The 21,303-nt window shown below is 43.5% G+C and overlaps 1 protein-coding gene across 2 annotated transcripts in view; it reads left to right on the forward strand.

Moving 5' to 3' along the window:
* TEX9 (testis expressed 9) overlaps positions 1–21,071 on the forward strand; it is a 73,318-nt gene extending 52,247 nt beyond the window's left edge. For both annotated transcript variants that reach the window (XM_077263800.1, XM_077263801.1), the window contains 3 exons: positions 623–757; positions 11,665–11,799; positions 20,793–21,071. In XM_077263800.1, coding sequence (XP_077119915.1) covers positions 623–757; positions 11,665–11,799; positions 20,793–20,870 — 348 coding nt within the window. In that variant the 3' untranslated portion in view covers positions 20,871–21,071. The remainder of the gene's footprint in view (positions 1–622; positions 758–11,664; positions 11,800–20,792) is intronic.
* The last annotated feature ends 232 nt before the right edge of the window (positions 21,072–21,303 follow it).

Below are 21,303 nucleotides of genomic sequence, written 5' to 3' on the forward strand. Positions count from 1 at the left end.
GCCCTTCTGGCATTTGCCAGAAGTGCCCTATGGCCAGTCCGGCCCTGCGAGTGCCCCTGTGTTCTCTATGAGAGAGCCGCTGCCAGACATCTCTGTTGGTGAGGTGACGCCCCATCTCGCCAAGGGCAAAAGGATCTGCAGTGCGAAACTGGACATGCTGGGTCTTCTTCTCCACTGACGACGGTCATCTGTCAGGAGGCTCCATGCACATTAGACTGTCACCGATACTGGCTGGTTTGGCTGATGTTAATCTTAAGTGTATGGGGGCTTTGGGATGCTAATTCATCTATCTTGGTTTAATATTAATTACCTAGTCAGCTAGAATTGAACTTAATATCTTTTAATTTATCACTAATTTACATTTATTTTTTTTTATTTATTTTTTTTTCAATTTTCACTTTTATTTATTTATGTGAACTGCAGAAAAATCAGTCTTCTTATCAGCGACTTCAGATTTATGAAATAATTGCCGAAATATCTTAATGTTAATCTAAGGTTGAGCTTTACATAAAAAAACAGGATTTTTTTCCTGACCACATGTTTAGCATTGCTGTACACTGGTTCTTTAGTTTTATAAGCCAATTACAGACTAATATGGAACATGTTTTTCTCTCTGATTTAGGAACTGGAAAACGTTAAACGAATACAAAAACAGTCTGCAAGCAATCAAAGTGCTACCGAGGTTCGCCTGAACAGAGCCGTGGAGGAAGCCGATAGATACAAAATGGAACTCAATAAACTAAAGCAAAGTAACAAGGTATTTTAATTTAATTTAGGCTTTTTCATTGCACTCATCATGGATATTGTTTCCTGGGTCGGATACGATGCATTAGCACAATATCATGACCAACCCCAAGTATTTATAGTTGAAATGTACAATGCAGTCATTGTTTCTAAGTGAAGTGTTAGCAGTTTTTATTTTTGTGAATAATGTAAATGTTTGCAACCTTCTAATACACATAATAATACACATATAACATTTACATCCAGAGATTGAAAAAAAAAAAACAGTACAAAATTATCTCACTGATGACGGCCCTGTGCAGTACAGACCTATGTCACTGATGATGGCCCTGCACAGTACAGACCTATGTCACTGATGATAGCCCTGCACAGTACAGACCTATGTCACTGATAACAGCCCTGCACAGTACAGACCTATGTCACTGATGATGGCCCTGCACAGTACAGACCTATGTCACTGATGATAGCCCTGCACAATACAGACCTATGTCACTGATGATGGCCCTGCACAGTACAGAGCTATGTCACTGATGACAGCCCTGCACAGTACAGCGCTATGTCACTGATGACTGCCCTGCACAGTACAGAGCTATGTCACTGATGACAGCCCTGCACAATACAGACCTATGTCACTGATGATGGCCCTGCACAGTACAGACCTATGTCACTGATGACAGCCCTGCACAGTACAGACCTATGTCACTGATAACAGCCCTGCACAGTACAGAGCTATGTCACTGATGATAGCCCTGCACAATACAGACCTATGTCACTGATGACAGCCCTGCACAATACAGACCTATGTCACTGATGACAGCCCTGCACAGTACAGACCTATGTCACTGATGACGGCCCTGCACAGTACAGACCTATGTCACTGATGACAGCCCTGCACAGTACAGACCTATGTCACTGATGACAGCCCTGCACAGTACAGACCTATGTCACTGATGATAGCCCTGCACAATACAGACCTATGTCACTGATGACAGCCCTGCACAGTACAGACCTATGTCACTGATGACAGCCCTGCACAGTACAGAGCTATGTCACTGATGATGGCCCTGCACAGTACAGAGCTATGTCACTGATGACAGCCCTGCACAGTACAGACCTATGTCACTGATGATGGCCCTGCACAGTACAGAGCTATGTCACTGATGATGGCCCTGCACAGTACAGACCTATGTCACTGATGATGGCCCTGCACAGTACAGAGCTATGTCACTGATGACAGCCCTGCACAGTACAGCGCTATGTCACTGATGATAGCCCTGCACAATACAGACCTATGTCACTGATGACAGCCCTGCACAGTACAGACCTATGTCACTGATGATGTCCCTGCACAGTACAGACCTATGTCACTGATGACAGCCCTGCACAATACAGACCTATGTCACTGATGACTGCCCTGCACAGTACAGACCTATGTCACTGATGAAGGCCCTGCACAGTACAGACCTATGTCACTGATGATAGCCCTGCACAATACAGACCTGTGTCACTGATGACAGCCCTGCACAGTACAGACCTATGTCACTGATGATGGCCCTGCACAGTACAGAAGTACAGACCTATGTCACTGATGATGGCCCTGCACAGTACAGACCTATGTCACTGATGACTGCCCTGCACAGTACAGACCTATGTCACTGATGACAGCCCTGCACAGTACAGACCTATGTCACTGATGACAGCCCTGCACAGTACAGACCTATGTCACTGATGACTGTCCTGCACAGTACAGACCTATGTCACTGATGAGACCCCTGCGCAGTACAGACCTATGTCACCAATGATGGCCCTGCACAGTACAGACCTATGTCACTGATGATAGCCCTGCACAATACAGACCTATGTCACTGATGACAGCCCTGCACAGTACAGACCTATGTCACTGATGACAGCCCTGCACAGTACAGACCTATGTCACTGATGATGGCCCTGCACAGTACAGACCTATGTCACTAATGATGGCCCTGCACAGTATAGACCCGTGTCAATGATGACTGCCCTGCACAGTACAGACCTATGTCACTGATGACTGTCCTGCACAGTACAGACCTATGTCACTGATGAGACCCCTGCGCAGTACAGACCTATGTCACCAATGATGGCCCTGCACAGTACAGACCTATGTCACTGATGATAGCCCTGCACAATACAGACCTATGTCACTGATGACAGCCCTGCACAGTACAGACCTATGTCACTGATGACAGCCCTGCACAGTACAGACCTATGTCACTGATAATGGCCCTGCACAGTACAGACCTATGTCACTAATGATGGCCCTGCACAGTATAGACCCGTGTCAATGATGACTGCCCTGCACAGTACAGAACTATGTCACTGATGATGGCCCTGCACAGTACAGAGCTATGTCACTGATGACTGTCCTGCACAGTACAGACCTATGTCACTGATGAGACCCCTGCGCAGTACAGACCTATGTCACCAATGATGGCCCTGCACAGTACAGACCTATGTCACTGATGACGGCCCTGCACAGTACAGAGCTATGTCACTGATGACAGCCCTGCACAGTACAGACCTATGTCACTGATGACTGCCCTGCACAGTACAGAACTATGTCACTGATGAGATCCCTGCACAGTACAGACCTATGTCACTGATGACTGCACTGCACAGTACAGACCTATGTCACTGATGACAGCCCTGCACAGTACAGAACTATGTCACTGATGAGATCCCTGCACAGTACAGACCTATGTCACTGATGACAGCCCTGCACAGTACAGACCTATGTCACTGATGAGAGCCCTGCGCAGTACAGACCTATGTCACTGATGACAGCCCTGGACAGTACAGACCTATGTCACTGATGACGGCCCTGCACAGTACAGACCTATGTCACTGATGACTGCCCTGCACAGTACAGAGCTATGTCACTGATAGCAGCCCTGCGCACTGAAAACTGTTTCATACTTCTGCATCTCTACAGTGAAACTGGTGGAACATATATGTTTTTGTAATCCCTCATTGTATTCCATACTCATTTTTGAATGTCCCAAGTGTATTAATTTTATGGCATGCGCATTTTTGATAATTTTTTTTACAGCATAACCATACCTACACCAGTACAGTGTGTAGAATGGTGAACAGGTTTCTAAGTTCATTAACTTCCAATGCAAGTTCACACAGACTTAAATTTTACTTTTTAAGATTTATTATTTTTTATTTAATTCAGAGTCCTGAAAAGGGCCTTTTGAGTGCATCTTTAGCTTCTAATACTTTATTGGCCAGCCTTTGCTCTTGAGCACCAACTTGCATCTCTGTGGCATTGAGTGAACAAGCTTCTGCAGATGTTCACGAGTGATGATGTGGTTCCAGGCCTGTATCAGAGCCTCAATCAACTCACTCTTGGTCCTTGGCTGTTTTCTAGATATCTCTAGTGATACCTTGTGCCACAAATTTTCAATTGGATTGAGGTCCGGGGACTGAGCTGGCCAGTCAATAGTAGCCACCTTGTTCTTCCAACACCATTGGCTGCCATACAGCCCCAGACCATTACTTTCATTACATGTTTCACAGAGAAGCTCAAACACTCTGGCTTGTACTCTTCATGTGGGAACCTTCTCACATAAGACTTACCATCATTTCCTAAAATGCAAAAAGTGCTTTCACCACTAATTAGCACTTTTTCCCACTCCTCCTTCCTCCATTTTAAATATTTCAATGCCCACAGTTTTCTCCTTTGTCTTTGTATGGCTGTCATCAATGGCTTCTTTCGGGCCTTGCACCCTTTCAATCCTGCTTCCAAACATCTCTTCCTAACAGTTGATGTTGCTACCTCAATATTGCACTTTTCTTGCCATTCTTGCAGAAGCTGAGGAGAGGTGAGCTTTCGATTGGCAAGGGATGTTCTTATCAGTACTCTATCCTCCCTTTTAGTTGACTTTCTGGGCCGACCAGATCTGGGCCTGTCCTGTGTAATTCCAAGCTGCTTATGTTTCTGCAAAATTCTTACGACTATACTCTGATTACAGCCGACCTTCCTTGCGATCTGGGGGCCAGTATAACCCTCTTCATGTAGCACCACAACTCGCACACGATCCTCCGCTGACAAAAATCTGAAGGCTCCCATCATAAAACTCTGCAGTATGATTCACTAGATAGACCAACAGATAAAACAAACAAAGAAAGCAGCAGATGTGATGCAATGTAATGCAATGTGATTGGCTGCCATATCCAGGTTATGATTGGTCACAAGAACCTCATCTGTGTTTGGCTAATTTTGGATCTGAAGCTGTACAATATATAGTTGTGCTTTCAATTCCTATATTGTTGCAATAATTTCAGGCAAAACTGCTTCAAAAGCTAAAAATATTACAGGGAGAGAATGCAAAATTGTATTCTGAACAAAACCATATATAATATGTCATATTAGCATCGAAGATATTCGACAGAAAACGTTTAAAACTTGAAAAATCAATTTATCCTATGCAGGACTTTTGAACACCACTGTATGTCACTGATGACAGCCCTGGACAGTACAGACCTACAGTACAGACCAAAAGTTTGGACACACCTTCTCATTTAAAGATTTTTCTGTATTTTCATTACTATGAAAATTGGTAAATTCACACTGAAGACATCAAAACTATGAATTAACACGTGTGGAATTATATAATTAACAAAAAAGTGTGAAACAACTGAAAATATGTCTTATATTCTAGGTTCTTCAATGTAGCCACCTTTTGCTTTGATGATTGCTTTGCACACTCTTAGCATTCTCTTGATGAGCTTCAAGAGGTAGTCACCGGAAATGGTCTTCCAACAATCTTGAAGGAGTTCCCAGAGATGCTTAGCGCTTGTTGGCCCTTTTGCCTTCACTCTGCGGTCCAGCTCACCCTAAACCATCAGGTCATCTGGAATAGCACCCCATCACTCTCCTTCTTGGTCAAATAGCCCTTACACAGCCTGGAGGTGTGTTTGGGGTCATTGTCCTGTTGAAAAATAAATGATGGTCCAACTAAACGCAAACCGGATGGAATAGCATGCCGCTGCAAGGTGCTGTGGTAGCCATGCTGGTTCAGTATGTCTTCAATTTTGAATAAATCCCCAACAATGTCACCAGCAAAGCACCCCCACACCATCACACCTCCTCCTCCATGCTTCACGGTGGGAACCAGGCATGTAGAGTCCATCTGTTCACTTTTCTGCGTCGCACAAAGACACGGTGGTTGGAACCAAAGAACTCACATTTGGACTCATCAGACCAAAGCAAAGATTTCCACTGGTCTAATGTCCATTCCTTGTGTTCTTTAGCCCAAACAAGTCTCTTCTGCTTGTTGCCTGTCCTTAGCAGTGGTTTCCTAGCAGCTATTATACCATGAAGGCCTGCTGCACAAAGTCTCCTCTTAACAGTTGTTGTAGAGATGTGTCTGCTGCTAGAACTCTGTGTGGCATTGACCTGGTCTCTAATCTGAGCTGCTGTTAACCTGCGATTTCTGAGGCTGTTGACTCGGATAAACTTATCCTCAGAAGCAGAGGTGACTCTTGGTCTTCCTTTCCTGGGGCGGTCCTCATGTGAGCCAGGTTCTTTGTAGTGCTTGATGCTTTTTGCCACTGCACTTGGGGACACTTTCAAAGTTTTCCCAATTTTTCGGACTGACTGACCTTCATTTCTTAAAGTAATGATGGCAACTCGTTTTTCTTTACTTTTGCTTTTTTCTTGCCAGAATACAAATTCTAACAGTCTATTCAGTAGGACTATCAGCTGTGTATCCAACAGACTTCTGCTGAACACAACTGAAGGTCCCAACCCCATTTATAAGGCAAGAAATCCCACTTATTAAACCTGACAGGGCACACCTGTGAAGTGAAAACCATTCCCGGTGACTACCTCTTGAAGCTCATCAAGAGAATGCCAAGAGTGTGCAAAGCAGTCATCAAAGCGAAAGGTGGCTACTTTGAAGAACCTAGAATATAAGACATATTTTCAGTTGTTTCACACTTTTTTGTTAAGTATATAATTCCAAATGTGTTAATTCATAGTTTTGATGCCTTCAGTGTGAATTTACAATTTTACAAAGTTTTGGTCTGTACTGTATGTCACTGATGACGGCCCTGCACAGTACAGACCTATGTCATTGATGATGGCCCTGCACCGTACAGAGCTATGTCATTGATGATGGCCCTGCACAGTACAGAGCTATGTCATTGATGATGGCCCTGCACAGTACTTTGCCATTATATAGCAAATGCCTAGTTGTGCGTACAGGTGGAGACAATGTAAATATCCTATGGGAAGGATCTGTAAAATTTGGCACTCCTGCTTTTGTGAAACTATGACTCCCATCATACCTTGACAGTGCAGGTTCAGGCATGTTTGGAGTTGTAGTTTTACATCAGCCGGAATACCAATGGTTGCTGAATAGTGATGAGCGAATATACTCGTTACTCGAGATTTCCCGAGCATGCTCGGGGGTCCTCCGAGTATTTTTTAGTGCTCGGAGATTTAGTTTTCATCACTGCAGCTGAATGATTTACATCTCTTAGCCAGCTTGATTACATGTGGGGATTCCCTAGCAACCAGGCAACCCCCACATGTACTTATGCTGGCTAACAGATGTAAATCATTCAGCTGCGGCAAGAAAAACTAAATCTCCGAGCACTAAAAAATACTCAGAGGACCTCCGAGCGTGCTCGAGAAATCTCGAGTAACGAGTATATTCGCTCATCTCTATTGCTGATCCATGGTCTATTGCATGTGCAACCTACATCTTTGTTCACACTGACATCATAGTTTGTGTTTAGATAAGATCTGTAGATAAAATCTGTAAGTGACCTGCTCAGATATGCAGTAATACACGCTTTTCTGGCAGTTAAAAACAAAGTGCACCTGAGGGAAGAAAACTGAAGTTATTTAAAGGTATTATCCGTTTTCACAATATCTTTGACCCTCCTGCAATTTGTTATAAAAACAAACAAACTGCGTTTTACTCCTCGTCCTTGGATCCAGTGCGCTGGCTCTGGCACTGCTCCTGGTGGCTGGTATTAGCTGCAGCGCTGCTGCCAATAGATGCGTACAGTGGCTGTGCCCGTGTAGATGGGACACCATACACAGAGCTGCGGAGCTCACTGATTGGCTGCCACACCGTACACCGAGCTACGGAGCCCACTGATTGGCTTCCACGTTATGGACGTGACATCAGCCGCACAGCCACTACTGCACACTGGGAGCAGCAACAGAAACTCAACACGGGACCTGGGGAGGATGAGTAAAATTCGTTTTATTTTTTTTATAACAAACTGCTGCCCAAAGAAAAGGGGTGACCCCTTAATGTAACTTCTGCTATCTTTCAAGTGTACGTTGTCTTTGACTGCCAGAAAAGCATGCATTGCTGCATATCAGAGATGACTGCCAGAAAAGCATGCATTGCTGGATATCAGAGATGATTGCCAGAAAAGCATGCATTGCTGCATATCAGAGATGATTGCCAGAAAAGCATGCATTGCTGCATATCAGAGATGATTGCCAGAAAAGCATGCATTGCTGCATATCAGAGATGATTGCCAGAAAAGCATGCATTGCTGCATATCAGAGATGATTGCCAGAAAAGCATGCATTGCTGCATATCAGAGATGACTGCCAGAAAAGCATGCATTGCTGGATATCAGAGATGATTGCCAGAAAAGCATGCATTGCTGCATATCAGAGATGATTGCCAGAAAAGCATGCATTGCTGCATATCAGAGATGACTGCCAGAAAAGCATGCATTGCTGGATATCAGAGATGATTGCCAGAAAAGCATGCATTGCTGCATATCAGAGATGACTGCCAGAAAAGCATGCATTGCTGCATATCAGAGATGACTGCCAGAAAAGCATGCATTGCTGCATATCAGAGATGATTGCCAGAAAAGCATGCATTGCTGCATATCAGAGATGACTGCCAGAAAAGCATGCATTGCTGGATATCAGAGATGATTGCCAGAAAAGCATGCATTGCTGCATATCAGAGATGACTGCCAGAAAAGCATGCATTGCTGCATATCAGAGATGACTGCCAGAAAAGCATGCATTGCTGGATATCAGAGATGATTGCCAGAAAAGCATGCATTGCTGCATATCAGAGATGATTGCCAGAAAAGCATGCATTGCTGCATATCAGAGATGACTGCCAGAAAACCATGCATTGCTGCATATCAGAGCGGGTCTGTTCTGAATCTTGGTTCTTCACACTGGCATCATAGTTTGTGTTTAAAGCTGCAGGTTGCACATGCCCCAGACTGGGGGGGGCGTCCTTTTTGCTTTCTTTTTACCCTTCAATATCATTGTGTTGTGGTAGCCAACGACAGAGATTTTAGGTGAAGGGACAATCCCTATAATTCAACAGAAGAAAAGAAGCTGAACCTGTCGTCTTCCAGCATAAACAGCAGCATGTACTCCCCTGACGCAGTCGCAGCTTGGCCTTGGGCAGGGTGGTGCCAGTTTTGTGTCTTCGTTCATTGACGCTCCAGGTGAACAGCTCTTGTGCTGTTGCTGCTTCCCGAGTCAGCTTAGAAGTTAGTAGAGGAATGAAGGACAGATAATTTACACTTCGAACAACGTTTGGTGCTACCGTTCTGTAAGCTTGTCAGTTGACATGCATCAAAAACCTACTTGTTTTAAGGGTCTTCTTTACTGACAAGAGAGCAGGTTTTGCCTGCAGAAAAAAAACCACAGCAGAAGCGCAACATGTGAACATAGCCCAACAGAACTTACAGTTTACACAAGAATATGTTGAAAGTCGCTGATCTCTAGTAGATCCCATTCTACTTACTATTGTCTAGGGAGAGTATCAGGTTATATGCCTGAGTATGGGCCCTTTAGTGGACATGCCTTAAGGCCACTGATTAGGAGGGGTATTCATGTGGGTGGCCCCTATTAATTTCCATAAACATGTTTTATTGTATTAGTGAATGGAAAGAAACCCAGTCAGGTAAGCCAGTACTGCAGTCACATCCTCTCACAATACACTGTAGGTATGCTTCTAATTTACAACAATTTTTTTGTTCTATATTTGTAGATGCAGAGCATGTCCTATTCTCATCGATTTTGTGAATTAGACTTGACCATTAAAGGGGTCGTCCACTACTTGGACTACCCCTTCTCATTCCTCATGTATGGCCCTATGAGGATAAACAACTATTAACACTTATAGTCACCCCCAGTGTATAATTTGTACTCAAACAGCACATATCTGTATTATATTCTTGTCTGATCGAGCCCTGGCATAGATCCCTGTAGACTTTAAAGGGGTTGTCCACTACTTGGACAACCCCTTTTCATTCCCAATGTATGGCTCCGTTAAAATAAAAGCACCTATACTCACCCCCTATCCATGCTAGGTCTTGTTCAGATGAACGTTTAATACAGATATGTGCTGTCTGAGTAAAAATCTTACAGCACCACTCACCCATTATTACCATAGGAAACGGTGGTTGATCATGTTCATCTTTGAATGTTGCATGAAAGCGGATGTTGCACGGATGACGGCATGGATGAAAACCGTCTGAGCTTTCTGGATGAAACTCAGAATTTTTTTTATACACTTGTCTGAACCCGGCTTAAAACGAGACACTGAAGATACACTGTGTATTTCAGAGTTTCATCCATTTTTAACTAACACAGTAAGAGTCAATGGATAAATTAAAGTTCAGCGTGCAATCTACCTGCTTCAGTGAACTAAAACTAATGCAACTAGGATGACACCTGAGAAAACATTGGTCTGTCTCTCTTGGATGGTAACCCTCACACGGATGGAGCCTAAAGAATACCGCTTTTCTGCCTCAGTAATGGGGTAAACAAACACACCAGTTCTTGCTAGATACACATCACATTCTATGAGATGTCATCTTTACCCTAGAGGGATCCAGTTAATAAATGCTCATGTGCCTCAGTTATGCATCATATTTTGTCCATTTCAGCCCATGAGTATCTATATAATGGTCCTCCAGCGCAACAGTAACTTGACACAGTTAAAGTTTACTCCAAAAAAAAAAGTGTACTTTTTTTTCTTCCCTTTTTCCCCTTTCTTTTCCCTCTTTCCTTCTCTCTTCCCTTTTTCCCCCTCTTTTTCCCTCTTTTCTGTCCTTTTCCTCCCCTCTCTTTCTTTCTTTCTTTCTTACCAACATGTACATAACCGATGAAAATATTAGTAATAATTAATAAGGCATTCACTCATGCATGTGCACATAATGCATGGCGAAGGCCGTGCAAAATGGTAAACCCTCAAATATGGCAAAGTTATGACAAAGGTAATGAACTACAATATCGGGGACCATACAGCAGAACGGGGACGGGTAGACAGCACCTGCAGACACAGAATGGCACGGTCGCCGGCGTGCAGGACCTTCAGCACGTGATCGCAGGAGGAGGGGCCGGGGCCAGCCGCCGGAGCTCCCGGAGCGAACAGCGGAGCTCCAATGGTATAACCAGGAGGTTACCGGCTGGGGAGCCGACAAGCGTATAGTACCCGGGTACAAACGGGTGTCAGGAAACTGAGCTGGTAATAGCAGAGCCGAGCGAACAACCGACAGGGAAGTCAGAAACCAAGCCAGGGAAAGAGCAGCAGGAATTAAATAAGAGCAAAAATTGGCCACTTTTAACCAGGCGACAGATCCTCTGTTACAATTCACTTGCTGTCGACAATTTGCGCAGCGCTGCTTCAAACTGGTGTGAAGACACCAAAATGTGCACAATTTTTGCAGTGCACAACATTTTTGTAACTTTTCAAAGTTTTACACCAGATTTCTGCTTAAAAAACACTTTATTATTTTTTCTTGCACAATTTTGTAATAATTATCGGTAACAATTCCATTGTCTTTGACATTACGTGGTCTCTGGTTTACAGTTTCTTGAAATAACAGAAATATTACAAAGAACGTTATCCAACTCTGTTCTAGGATACAGCCAACCAAGAGAGGAAAAGGATAGAAGAACTGAAACATGAGAATAAGAAGTTGGAGAAGCAAAAAGCCGAGTTGATGACTGGATTTAAAAAACAACTCAAGCTCATTGATATTTTAAAAAGACAAAAGGTATGCTGAAATGGGAGCCACGCGGAAGAGAAACAAGAGTAGGAAGGGGTCAGATGCCTGTAATGAGGTTCTGTTACGACCTGGGCTGCTCACCGACACAATACTAATTTTAGGTCACCGCGCATAATTCTGTGGCACTTCTGAAACCCACCATAGTGTTGTTGAGGGAGGATTTAAAGTGATCCTTCACGGTTAACCCAGTGATTTCCAAATTAATATATAAAGTGTTGCCGGCAACTGAAAATGACCAGACGGAGACGTGTGTCTCTGTATGGGGGATCGAGCTGATCTCTGGCCCCCGTTTATTCTGCATATCATTTTTATAATCATAAAAAATTATACTTCAACCAATCAGCATAAAAACACGTTCACGGTTTTTAGCCTATAAGAATGCAGAACTTCAACCAATCAGCATAAGAACATGCTCACAGTTCTTAGCCTATAAGAATGCAGGAACAATCTGTGCGTCAAAGTTTTGTAGAACAATACACCCTCAGTCTCATGTTCTGTCCAAGTTGCAACAATCAAGGTCTCATCAAGGTTTCATACCCTCAGTCTCATGTTCTGTCCAAGTTGCAACAATCAAGGTCTCATAACAGCGGTAAAGTTTAGCCTACTAACAAAATTTATATCAAAACAACAAAATGGAGTCGAAAAGCACAAAATGGAGATTCTTTCTTAATTTCTTCCTTCACATTCCCCCCTAGATAAATTTTGTTAATTAATGTCCAGCATCAGAGATACTATCCCAAGCTCTAAGCTCGAGGGATACTGGTCTTCACATGACTGGTGCCATGTTACCAGCCATGGCTGTTGCGGTGTACCCGTCCCCCCTGTATACTAGAATTTACGAATAACAATTATTGATAACAGTAGTGGGGATCTTTTGAAGATAGCCATGCGCTTGGCTTCAACATCTTCATCAGATAACTTTGTGAAATCGGTGTAGAGAAGAACAGAGATAGCAACGCTTTTGGTTTCATCACTAGTTATCCTAGTGCAGAATTTCCTAATACACACAGAAATACACCAAAAAATAAGTTTTAGTATTACATACATAGCAAGGATAAAGGTGAATACTGGCAGCCATTTTAAATACAGTTATATCTGCAAGCATAGGAAAAAGTTATTGTTTCACAGTATAAGAGTATAGCAGTACAAAAAGGTATATAAGAAAATATATTTTCACCTTGACAATCCCCCCTAAATACTAAGTTTTTCCCCTAAAGAAAGATCCTTCGAGACTGTCCATGTGATGGGAAAAGGGGAGGTGGATTTCTTCATCCAGACACCTCAGAAACTCTCCCCTAGCGAGAGGCCTCCAGGCAGCTGAACCCTTCACTAACCTCACATGGAGTTCTCCCACTGTCCCTAAACTAAATCTCTTAGCATCATCTGAGAATGGGGGGTTTTGTTTACTCTCTTGAGGGGGATATACTTAGGGATCTCCCCTGGATCAGTACCATCGTACTCTGGTGGGTCTACTTCTTAATTGTGGAAGGTGCCAATCGGAGTTACTTTCACTAACTACCTAGGCCTGCCCAGGTGTACTTATACATCTATCATATTGTCATTATTTGTTTGTAAAATGAAAAAGGTTGATTCTCAGGGTCAGCCAATTGTTTTTGCATAGCTAGTCAGAGGGCCTCCAGGGATAATACTCCTGTATCCGTCTTACCCTACCTGATGTGGTTGGTTCTCTGGTGGTGGGGGCGACATGACATGCTGGTCTACAGCTCCTTCCCAAAAGGATTACTGTCAGCCTACTCCCAAAAGTTAGTGTCTCCAGTATCCACCAACCACAATCCTGTGTCAGCTTATGTCACTGCATGTGATCTTGTCTGGACAGGATTCAGTGTAATTCTCTTAGGTTGGGTTGCAGCACGAGTCATACGAGTGTTAGGGCCCAAATCCTCAACTATACCCTGGAAGGCATCACAGCTATAATTGACAAATCTTTGTTCACTGTAATATATATATATTTGATCCATTCAACATTTTTATTAATCTGCACCTGTGGGATTATAGAAGCAAAGCCGGCATAAATCTGGTTCTGGGCTTTAAACTGGTCGGGCACCCCCCTTGGCACTCCAATGGTATCAATATATATTATTGGATCTTCTTCATAACTCATATGGAGCTGATCAAGACTTCTCTTTTCTGGTAGGTTCATCAGGTATCTTTGGATCCCAAGAATAAAATCTTGAACTGCATGGCTAGTTTAACAAGGGTGCATGACCTATCCAGGCATTAGGCAACCTAGGACGGAGCTTACCGTCTCCACATAACCAATAAATGTCGTACATATATTCTGTATGTTTGGTTAGCAAATCAGTATCTAGAGAACTGCTCCCTTTGTAGAAACCTGTCTCGAAGATCCCTACTAGTGTACCTGTGGTGTCGTGGGAATTATAGCAGGTGTAATTGTCAGCTAATACGGTTACTTCTCCTGGGACCTTTAGTTTAGGTTCTTCATGAATTAGTGGGACATAATCTGGGCAATCAGTGGACTTCAAACCTTTCAACAAGTTCATGACACAGGCAGTGGTGTTGTCATCAGGAAAAAGCAATGCATATATGTAGAGATGTGTATTCGCAGCAGCACAAGCAATACATCCTACAGAGATATTCTGGACTCTTACATTGTATCTCACCCATTCTAACCATAGATTTTTCCTTGGGGCTGTTTGTGTTTCTATGGAGAAAACTTCTTGCCAACTGAGACCTGGAATGGGGATCACTTCATTAACTACATTTTTCAAACGCTCACCTGGGCCTGTTTTAGGTGTACTGGTAACAGGGGCCTTGGTTGGTCTGAAGCTAATATCCTGGAGCTGTATATGGCCTAAATTCCCATAGTATCCACTACTAAATACATAATTATAATGCCTTCCCAGTACAAATGTCTGTAGGTCAGCAGATTGGGGGCTTTCGAGATTTAGGAGGAGGGGGTGACAACTATTACCCCATCTACAGCCCCTAAGTGGTTGCAGAAAGGCTGTTAGATGCATTCTCTCACGAAAACTCCTACCCGTCCCATCCTTGGGAACATGGCTTCACTAGATTTATATCCCCAATCATCTCCCGTATTCCAAGCAGCATCTGACCAATAATAACGGTTATTGTTGTCATTTCTGGTAACACACATATAAAACTGGATGATCCCCTCTACCACCCGTTCAGTCTCGGGGCACTTGACTACATTACAGAAATCAAATCGCCAGATATTTGCCGGGGCTGTCAGGTTTACCCAGAGAATAATGGGACCAGAATTCTTATTTTTACAATAGGGACCAAAGAGGTAGGGGCGAGGATAGCCCTCAGTTCCAGGATCAAAAACAACAGCAACATTTCCCTTCAGTCACTACTGTGACTAAACACTGGTTCGGTCTCTTTTACAGTGTGAAGCGTGGATCCAGGTGCTCTTTCCTTCGAGTTTTACTGCAGTGGGGGTAACCAGGATCACCGTGTGAGGTCCTTCAAATCTCGGCTGGAGACAATCTCTGCACACAAACTTTTTCACATACACCAGGTCTCCTGGCACAAAGGGATGGTGTCCAGGAACCTTGTCTGGGTCTGGAAGAGAACTGAAGACAGTTAAATGCACTTTGGCAAGGTGTCCATGTAAGGCCTGCACATAACTAGTCAGGTCCTGGTACTTGAGCTGCAACTGTTGTGGAAAGAAACATTCAAGATTGGGGCCCCTGCCAAACAGAATCTCATACGGTGACAGTCCTGTCTTCCTGTTTGGGGTATATCTTACTGAAAACAAAGCTAGAGGAAGGCATTCTGTCCATGGTTTACCAGTCTCTGTCATTGCCTTCTGGATTTTAAGCTTAAGAGTTCCATTTAGTCTCTCCACTTTTCCACTGCTCTGTGGATGGAGTATGCAATGCTTGACTTACCCCCAGTGCTGCCATTACCTCTGACATGATCTCTCCAGTAAAATGGGAACCCCGATCGCTTTCAATGACTTCAGGAACTCCATACCTGCATATGATCTCAGCCATCAGTTTCTTCGCCGTTGTCTTAGCCGTAGCTTTGGCAACTGGGTAGGCTTCTGGCCAACCTGAAAATAAATCAATGCAGACCAACACATACTCATACGTCCCTACCCTGGGTAACTGAATATAATCAATCTGCAGTCTCTGGAATTGGTTAAATGGCCGGGGAGTGTGTTTGGATGGGGTTTTCACTGTCCTACTCTGATTATGTGTGGCACATATCATGCAGCTCTGTACCTGCCTTTCTGCGCAGGTGGAAAACCCCGGGGGCAATCCATTGTTTCTGTAGGGTGTCACACATGGCCGTCTTCGAGTGGTGCACATTCCTGTGCAGAACCTGTGCCGTCATTGGGTACAGTACCTGTGGTAGGCAGACCTTTTCACCCCTCCCCCATAGCCCAGTGACGGTATCAGAGCAAGCCCCTATCTTTTGCCACCTATTTTTCTCCTCCTTACTTGCCTGTTCTTGTAACCGGGCTAAGATGTCTTTCAACACAAATGGAGATGGTGGGGTGTCTAGGTGATGTACTTGAGAGCCTACAGGAGTGCTTGCTGCTTTCTTGGCAGCCTGGTCTGCCAGTGCGTTACCCTTTGTCCGTCCATCAGTGCCTTTAGTATGTGCCTTTACCTTTATGATGCCTGTTTGGGTGGGAAGCTGTAGTGCATTCATAAGTTGCTGGACTGCCTCAGCACGTTTAAAGGGGTGGCCATTTGCTGTCAGGAAAGCCCTGGCTCTCCAGATAGGCCCATAACCGTGTGCAATGCCAAAAGCATACCTGGAATCAGTGTAGATATTTACAGTCTTACCTTCTGCTAGTTTGCACGCTTCTGTAAGCGCCTTGAGCTTCTGCTTCTTGTGCAGACATATGAGCTGGCATTGACTCTGCCTTGATTACCTCATGTTCTGAGACCACAGCATATCCGGTACAGAAGCGTCCTTGGTCATCTTGGTGACGGGATCCATCTACAAAAAGCTCAAAATCAGCATTAGAATAGGCACACTAGAGACCAGCCGTTTCCTGAGACATCAATTCTAGACAATCATGTGGTTTGGAAACCTAATCTTGTTCCTCTGGATCCATTCTAGAAAGAAAAAGAGTGTCCTTGCTCATGTCACCTACTCCTTATGTCACCTACTCCTCCCCCCTTTGGATCCAGGGGAACTAGGAGAAGAGTAGCGGGGTTCAGGACAGTGCACCTTTTTTTTAAAAAAAAAAATCACATTAGTAGGCATGAGAATAGCACACTGAAATCGCAGCTGTCCAGCCATGGACATATGGCCAGGTTGTACTTGGTTAAGGATACTATATACATCGTGTGGGGTGGCCATAGCCTCTCCTGGTTGCAAGGGGCCATAAGTGGCAAGGTAGGCCTGACACTCTTGGGCTATGACTGGCCCCCCTTTGGCATAACTGTCCACGTCAATTGTCATCCCTGATAAATGAATGCAAACAGAACTGGCAGTCTGGGTATAATGGAATGCTGAAGAAGACATTGGCAAGATCGATAACTATGAACCAAGCGGCATCCTGAGATATCTGGGACAAAAGAGTATGTGGCTTAGGCACCACCGGAGTTTCTGGAACAGTAACTGCATTAAATGCCTGTAGATCTTGTACCAGCCGGTACACAGGGGGTTGGCCGGGTGGGGTCTTTTTCTTAACGGGAAACAAGGGTGTGTTCCATGGGGAAACACAGGGTATCAGGGCACCATTATCGAATAACATTTGTATTTGCCCCTTGAGACACTGCTCCTGATCATATTTCAAAGGGTATTGATGGAGTTTAGAAAAAGGGGGCACCAGGTTTGAGAAACACTTTTACTGGTTCTACAGGCATTATTGGGGGAGAATCTGGGTCTATCAGGACCATCATAACTGTGGGAAGGGCATGTAGGATACAGATCTCATTGTATTCATCTGCATAGGAGTTATATAACGCAAGGACCATCTGACCATCATCTTGGAATTATATTCTGGAGCGGAACTGTGATAATAAATCTGCCCCCAGTAAATTTACCGGACATGAGGGAGAGATTACGAACTGAGCAGTAACTTCAGGGAAAGGTCCCACAGGGATAGGTTTTATAAAAGTATATTTATTGGGTCTGTCATCTACTCTAATTAAAACAAGCTCTTGATCTGAGAATTGACATGGGGCTGGGGAGGGAGATTCCCAGACAGGGTTAAAAGGGATATTTTAGTATGAGACTGGACTTGTGTAAGGTGGGGAGGGCAGCCTGTTACACGAACCGCTGATAATGAGCGTCCTTGCAGCTGTGAAAGGGGGGCTGTATTTAGAGCGGGGGAATTGCTGTCAGCGTTTAGCAAGGGAAAGGTGGGGGCTACAACTCCGGGTCTTCTTGAACAGACCTCTCTACACTGAGAATTAGTAACTCCGCATACATCACAGATCCACGATCACCATATATTGGTGCTTTGGGATTGAGGGGCACAGAGCTTACGGTCGGGAGAAGAGGCTTGATTTCCTGGGGAGGGACCTTATCAAGCAGGGACTTTCTCAATTCCTTCCGGTACCACAAAACATCCAGACTTTATCATAGGAGTAGACAACTTTCCTTTTTCAACGTAACGGTAACAAAAACAACTAGAATTCACTTTCTCTGTTGATCCTCAATTTGCTATATATCAACCACTCAACTTACTTTTACCAATATTTCAATCACTTACAAATTTCCTTCTAAAACTAAACACTAGATTTCACTTTCAATTTACAATATTTCACAGATCTACCAGCGCGTACAACACTAAAAAAAACACAGAGAGACTCAAGAGCGCAGCGACCTGCTGCTGCCCCTCCCTACCAGAAACAGCGATAAGAAAACATTCCGCAGCGCAGAAGGGAAAAAAAACAACAGCGAAGCTGCTCAACCCCTCCCATCGGATATTCCAAAGACAAACACAAAATACAACAGTTCTTAGACTTAATTAATTTCTACAAAATCTTCATCGCACAATTCACATACCAGAACACCTTAGAAAAACCAATGATTGAGAATATTTTCCCTGCATTCCTGACAGATTTCTTTTCCCTTCTTTGGGTTAACAATATCTAATTTTTATCACACAATTCAAAGTCTTCTTCTTCTACGGACTGATTCTCCTTTAAAGCGAAATACCCCTACTTAGTCGTGTATAGATACCAGAGCAGCTGTGTAGCCTATTCCACTAAGGTTTTTACCTGTCCCCCGCTAAGACAACCCAAAATCGCGGTACTCAGTGAAAGGAGGAGGGCGTCTTAGACTTAACCCTCCGGACACCCCTGGACATACACATATATATCTATGTATTCCTGAGTTACGCATCCTACCCATCTTCGATCACCTCACCGCTCCTGATTCTAACAGTGATCAGGAATTCAGGGTATTTTGACTGTAAAGAGAATTACATCACTGGTTAATCCGGGGTGTCCGTCCCTTATGAGGTACGGTTCGAGCACTGGGCTTCCAACGGAACTACACCTCTATATGATTCCACCCAAGAATCATCCCACTCCGGGGACAAACCTCAGATCCTCTTTGCAGCAACAAACACAGGAAAACCACACCAAACGGTCAGTCTGGACAGTATAACTGCCAACTTACCGTGGTTGTGGGGGATGATCAGTCCCAATTTTCCAGTGCCTGCGTCCGGTCCGAGGGTCCTTTGTCTTGTTGTCCTCCGGGGGGGCAGAAGCGTTCCTGCTTGGTTCCCGGGTTTCGGCACCAACTGTTGAGGGAGGATTTAAAGTGATCCTTCACGGTTAACCCAGTGATTTCCAAATTAATATATAAAGTGTTGCCGGCAACTGAAAATGACCAGACGGAGACGTGTGTCTCTGTATGGGGGATCGAGCTGATCTCTGGCCCCCGTTTATTCTGCATATCATTTTTATAATCATAAAAAATTATACTTCAACCAATCAGCATAAAAACACGTTCACGGTTTTTAGCCTATAAGAATGCAGAACTTCAACCAATCAGCATAAGAACATGCTCACAGTTCTTAGCCTATAAGAATGCAGGAACAATCTGTGCGTCAAAGTTTTGTAGAACAATACACCCTCAGTCTCATGTTCTGTCCAAGTTGCAACAATCAAGGTCTCATCAAGGTTTCATACCCTCAGTCTCATGTTCTGTCCAAGTTGCAACAATCAAGGTCTCATAACAGCGGTAAAGTTTAGCCTACTAACAAAATTTATATCAAAACAACAAAATGGAGTCGAAAAGCACAAAATGGAGATTCTTTCTTAATTTCTTCCTTCACAGTGTGTAGTATTTGTTACTGGTAATGCCCACCAGGGCCACGTGGCGGTCAGCACATTCATAGTAGGCCTGTGATAACTGAGATGTAAGTTGGATTTATAATGGAATATGGCATATTGAGCCCCATAGTATGTAAACCTCGTCATAGTATAAATGAACATATCTATTTAGAAATGTTACTAAAAGTCATCTGGCCTCTGAAATACTTATCAATGGCCTATTTGTCAGAGTCAAGTTAGAAGCTGCCTAGATTTCTTATTTGGAGAGTTTAATTTGATACGCTTGGTGGTTGATATCCCCCCAGAGACCCTCCAGGTTAAGTAACACCTGACAGAACTGGGTTTGAGAAGGTGACGGGTCCTGTTACATTTCAGGTGCTTTCTGCTGTCGTCCATTAAAAATATCTTTTACAAGCTAGTTGCTCCAAGAGGTGTTTTGCTCCCCCAACGAATTCCCAGGGGTCTCTGAAACCTAAAATAACTTTAGTTTTATGCAGCTCTATGGACGGGAATAATCGAGCTATAAAGGGCATTTTACACACTCGCCCTTTTACAGCTTTGCTACTTGACTAAATGTTTGTTTCATATGAACAAGGGCAGACTTGAGGAATATACAATAACGGCCAATTAAAAAACAAAATAAGCACATACATTATTATAGCGTGCCTTGTATTTTATGGTATTATGGAAATGGATTTATCCATTTTGCTCAATTATCTCTTACAGATGCACATTGAATCTGCCAAGATGCTGTCATTTACAGAAGAAGAGTTCATGAAGGCACTGGAGTGGGGTGTCTCCTAAAGCCTGAACACATCCAGACATGTGTGAACTGTACACAAATCACTTTCTACATGTTATGGAGTAATAATAGATGTACCACATAGAAGTTAGGCCTATAAAGTTTCCATCACATTGTTATTTATGTCACGTCTTTTCAGGTTCACTGTTTTCACAATCGATGTTGTCTACATTATTACTAATCTAATAATACAAAAAAATATGCTTCTCTTGGTGGATTTAACCAGTTGAGCATCCATGACAAGAATGTACATCATTGGCATCAGACTGTTAATGCTCCATATGCAGAAACACCAGCAGTACACCTATAGGTAAATATACTAAACTCAACTTAATCATAAAAAATATAGAGAATCCAGAGGTTTTTACGTATAAAAAGTATATATTTTTTATTTCATATAATTTAATAAGTTTTTTCCATTATAGCAAGTATAAA

The sequence above is a fragment of the Ranitomeya variabilis genome, chromosome 5 (assembly GCF_051348905.1).
Source record: "Ranitomeya variabilis isolate aRanVar5 chromosome 5, aRanVar5.hap1, whole genome shotgun sequence".
Taxonomy (NCBI): Eukaryota; Metazoa; Chordata; class Amphibia; order Anura; family Dendrobatidae; genus Ranitomeya; species Ranitomeya variabilis.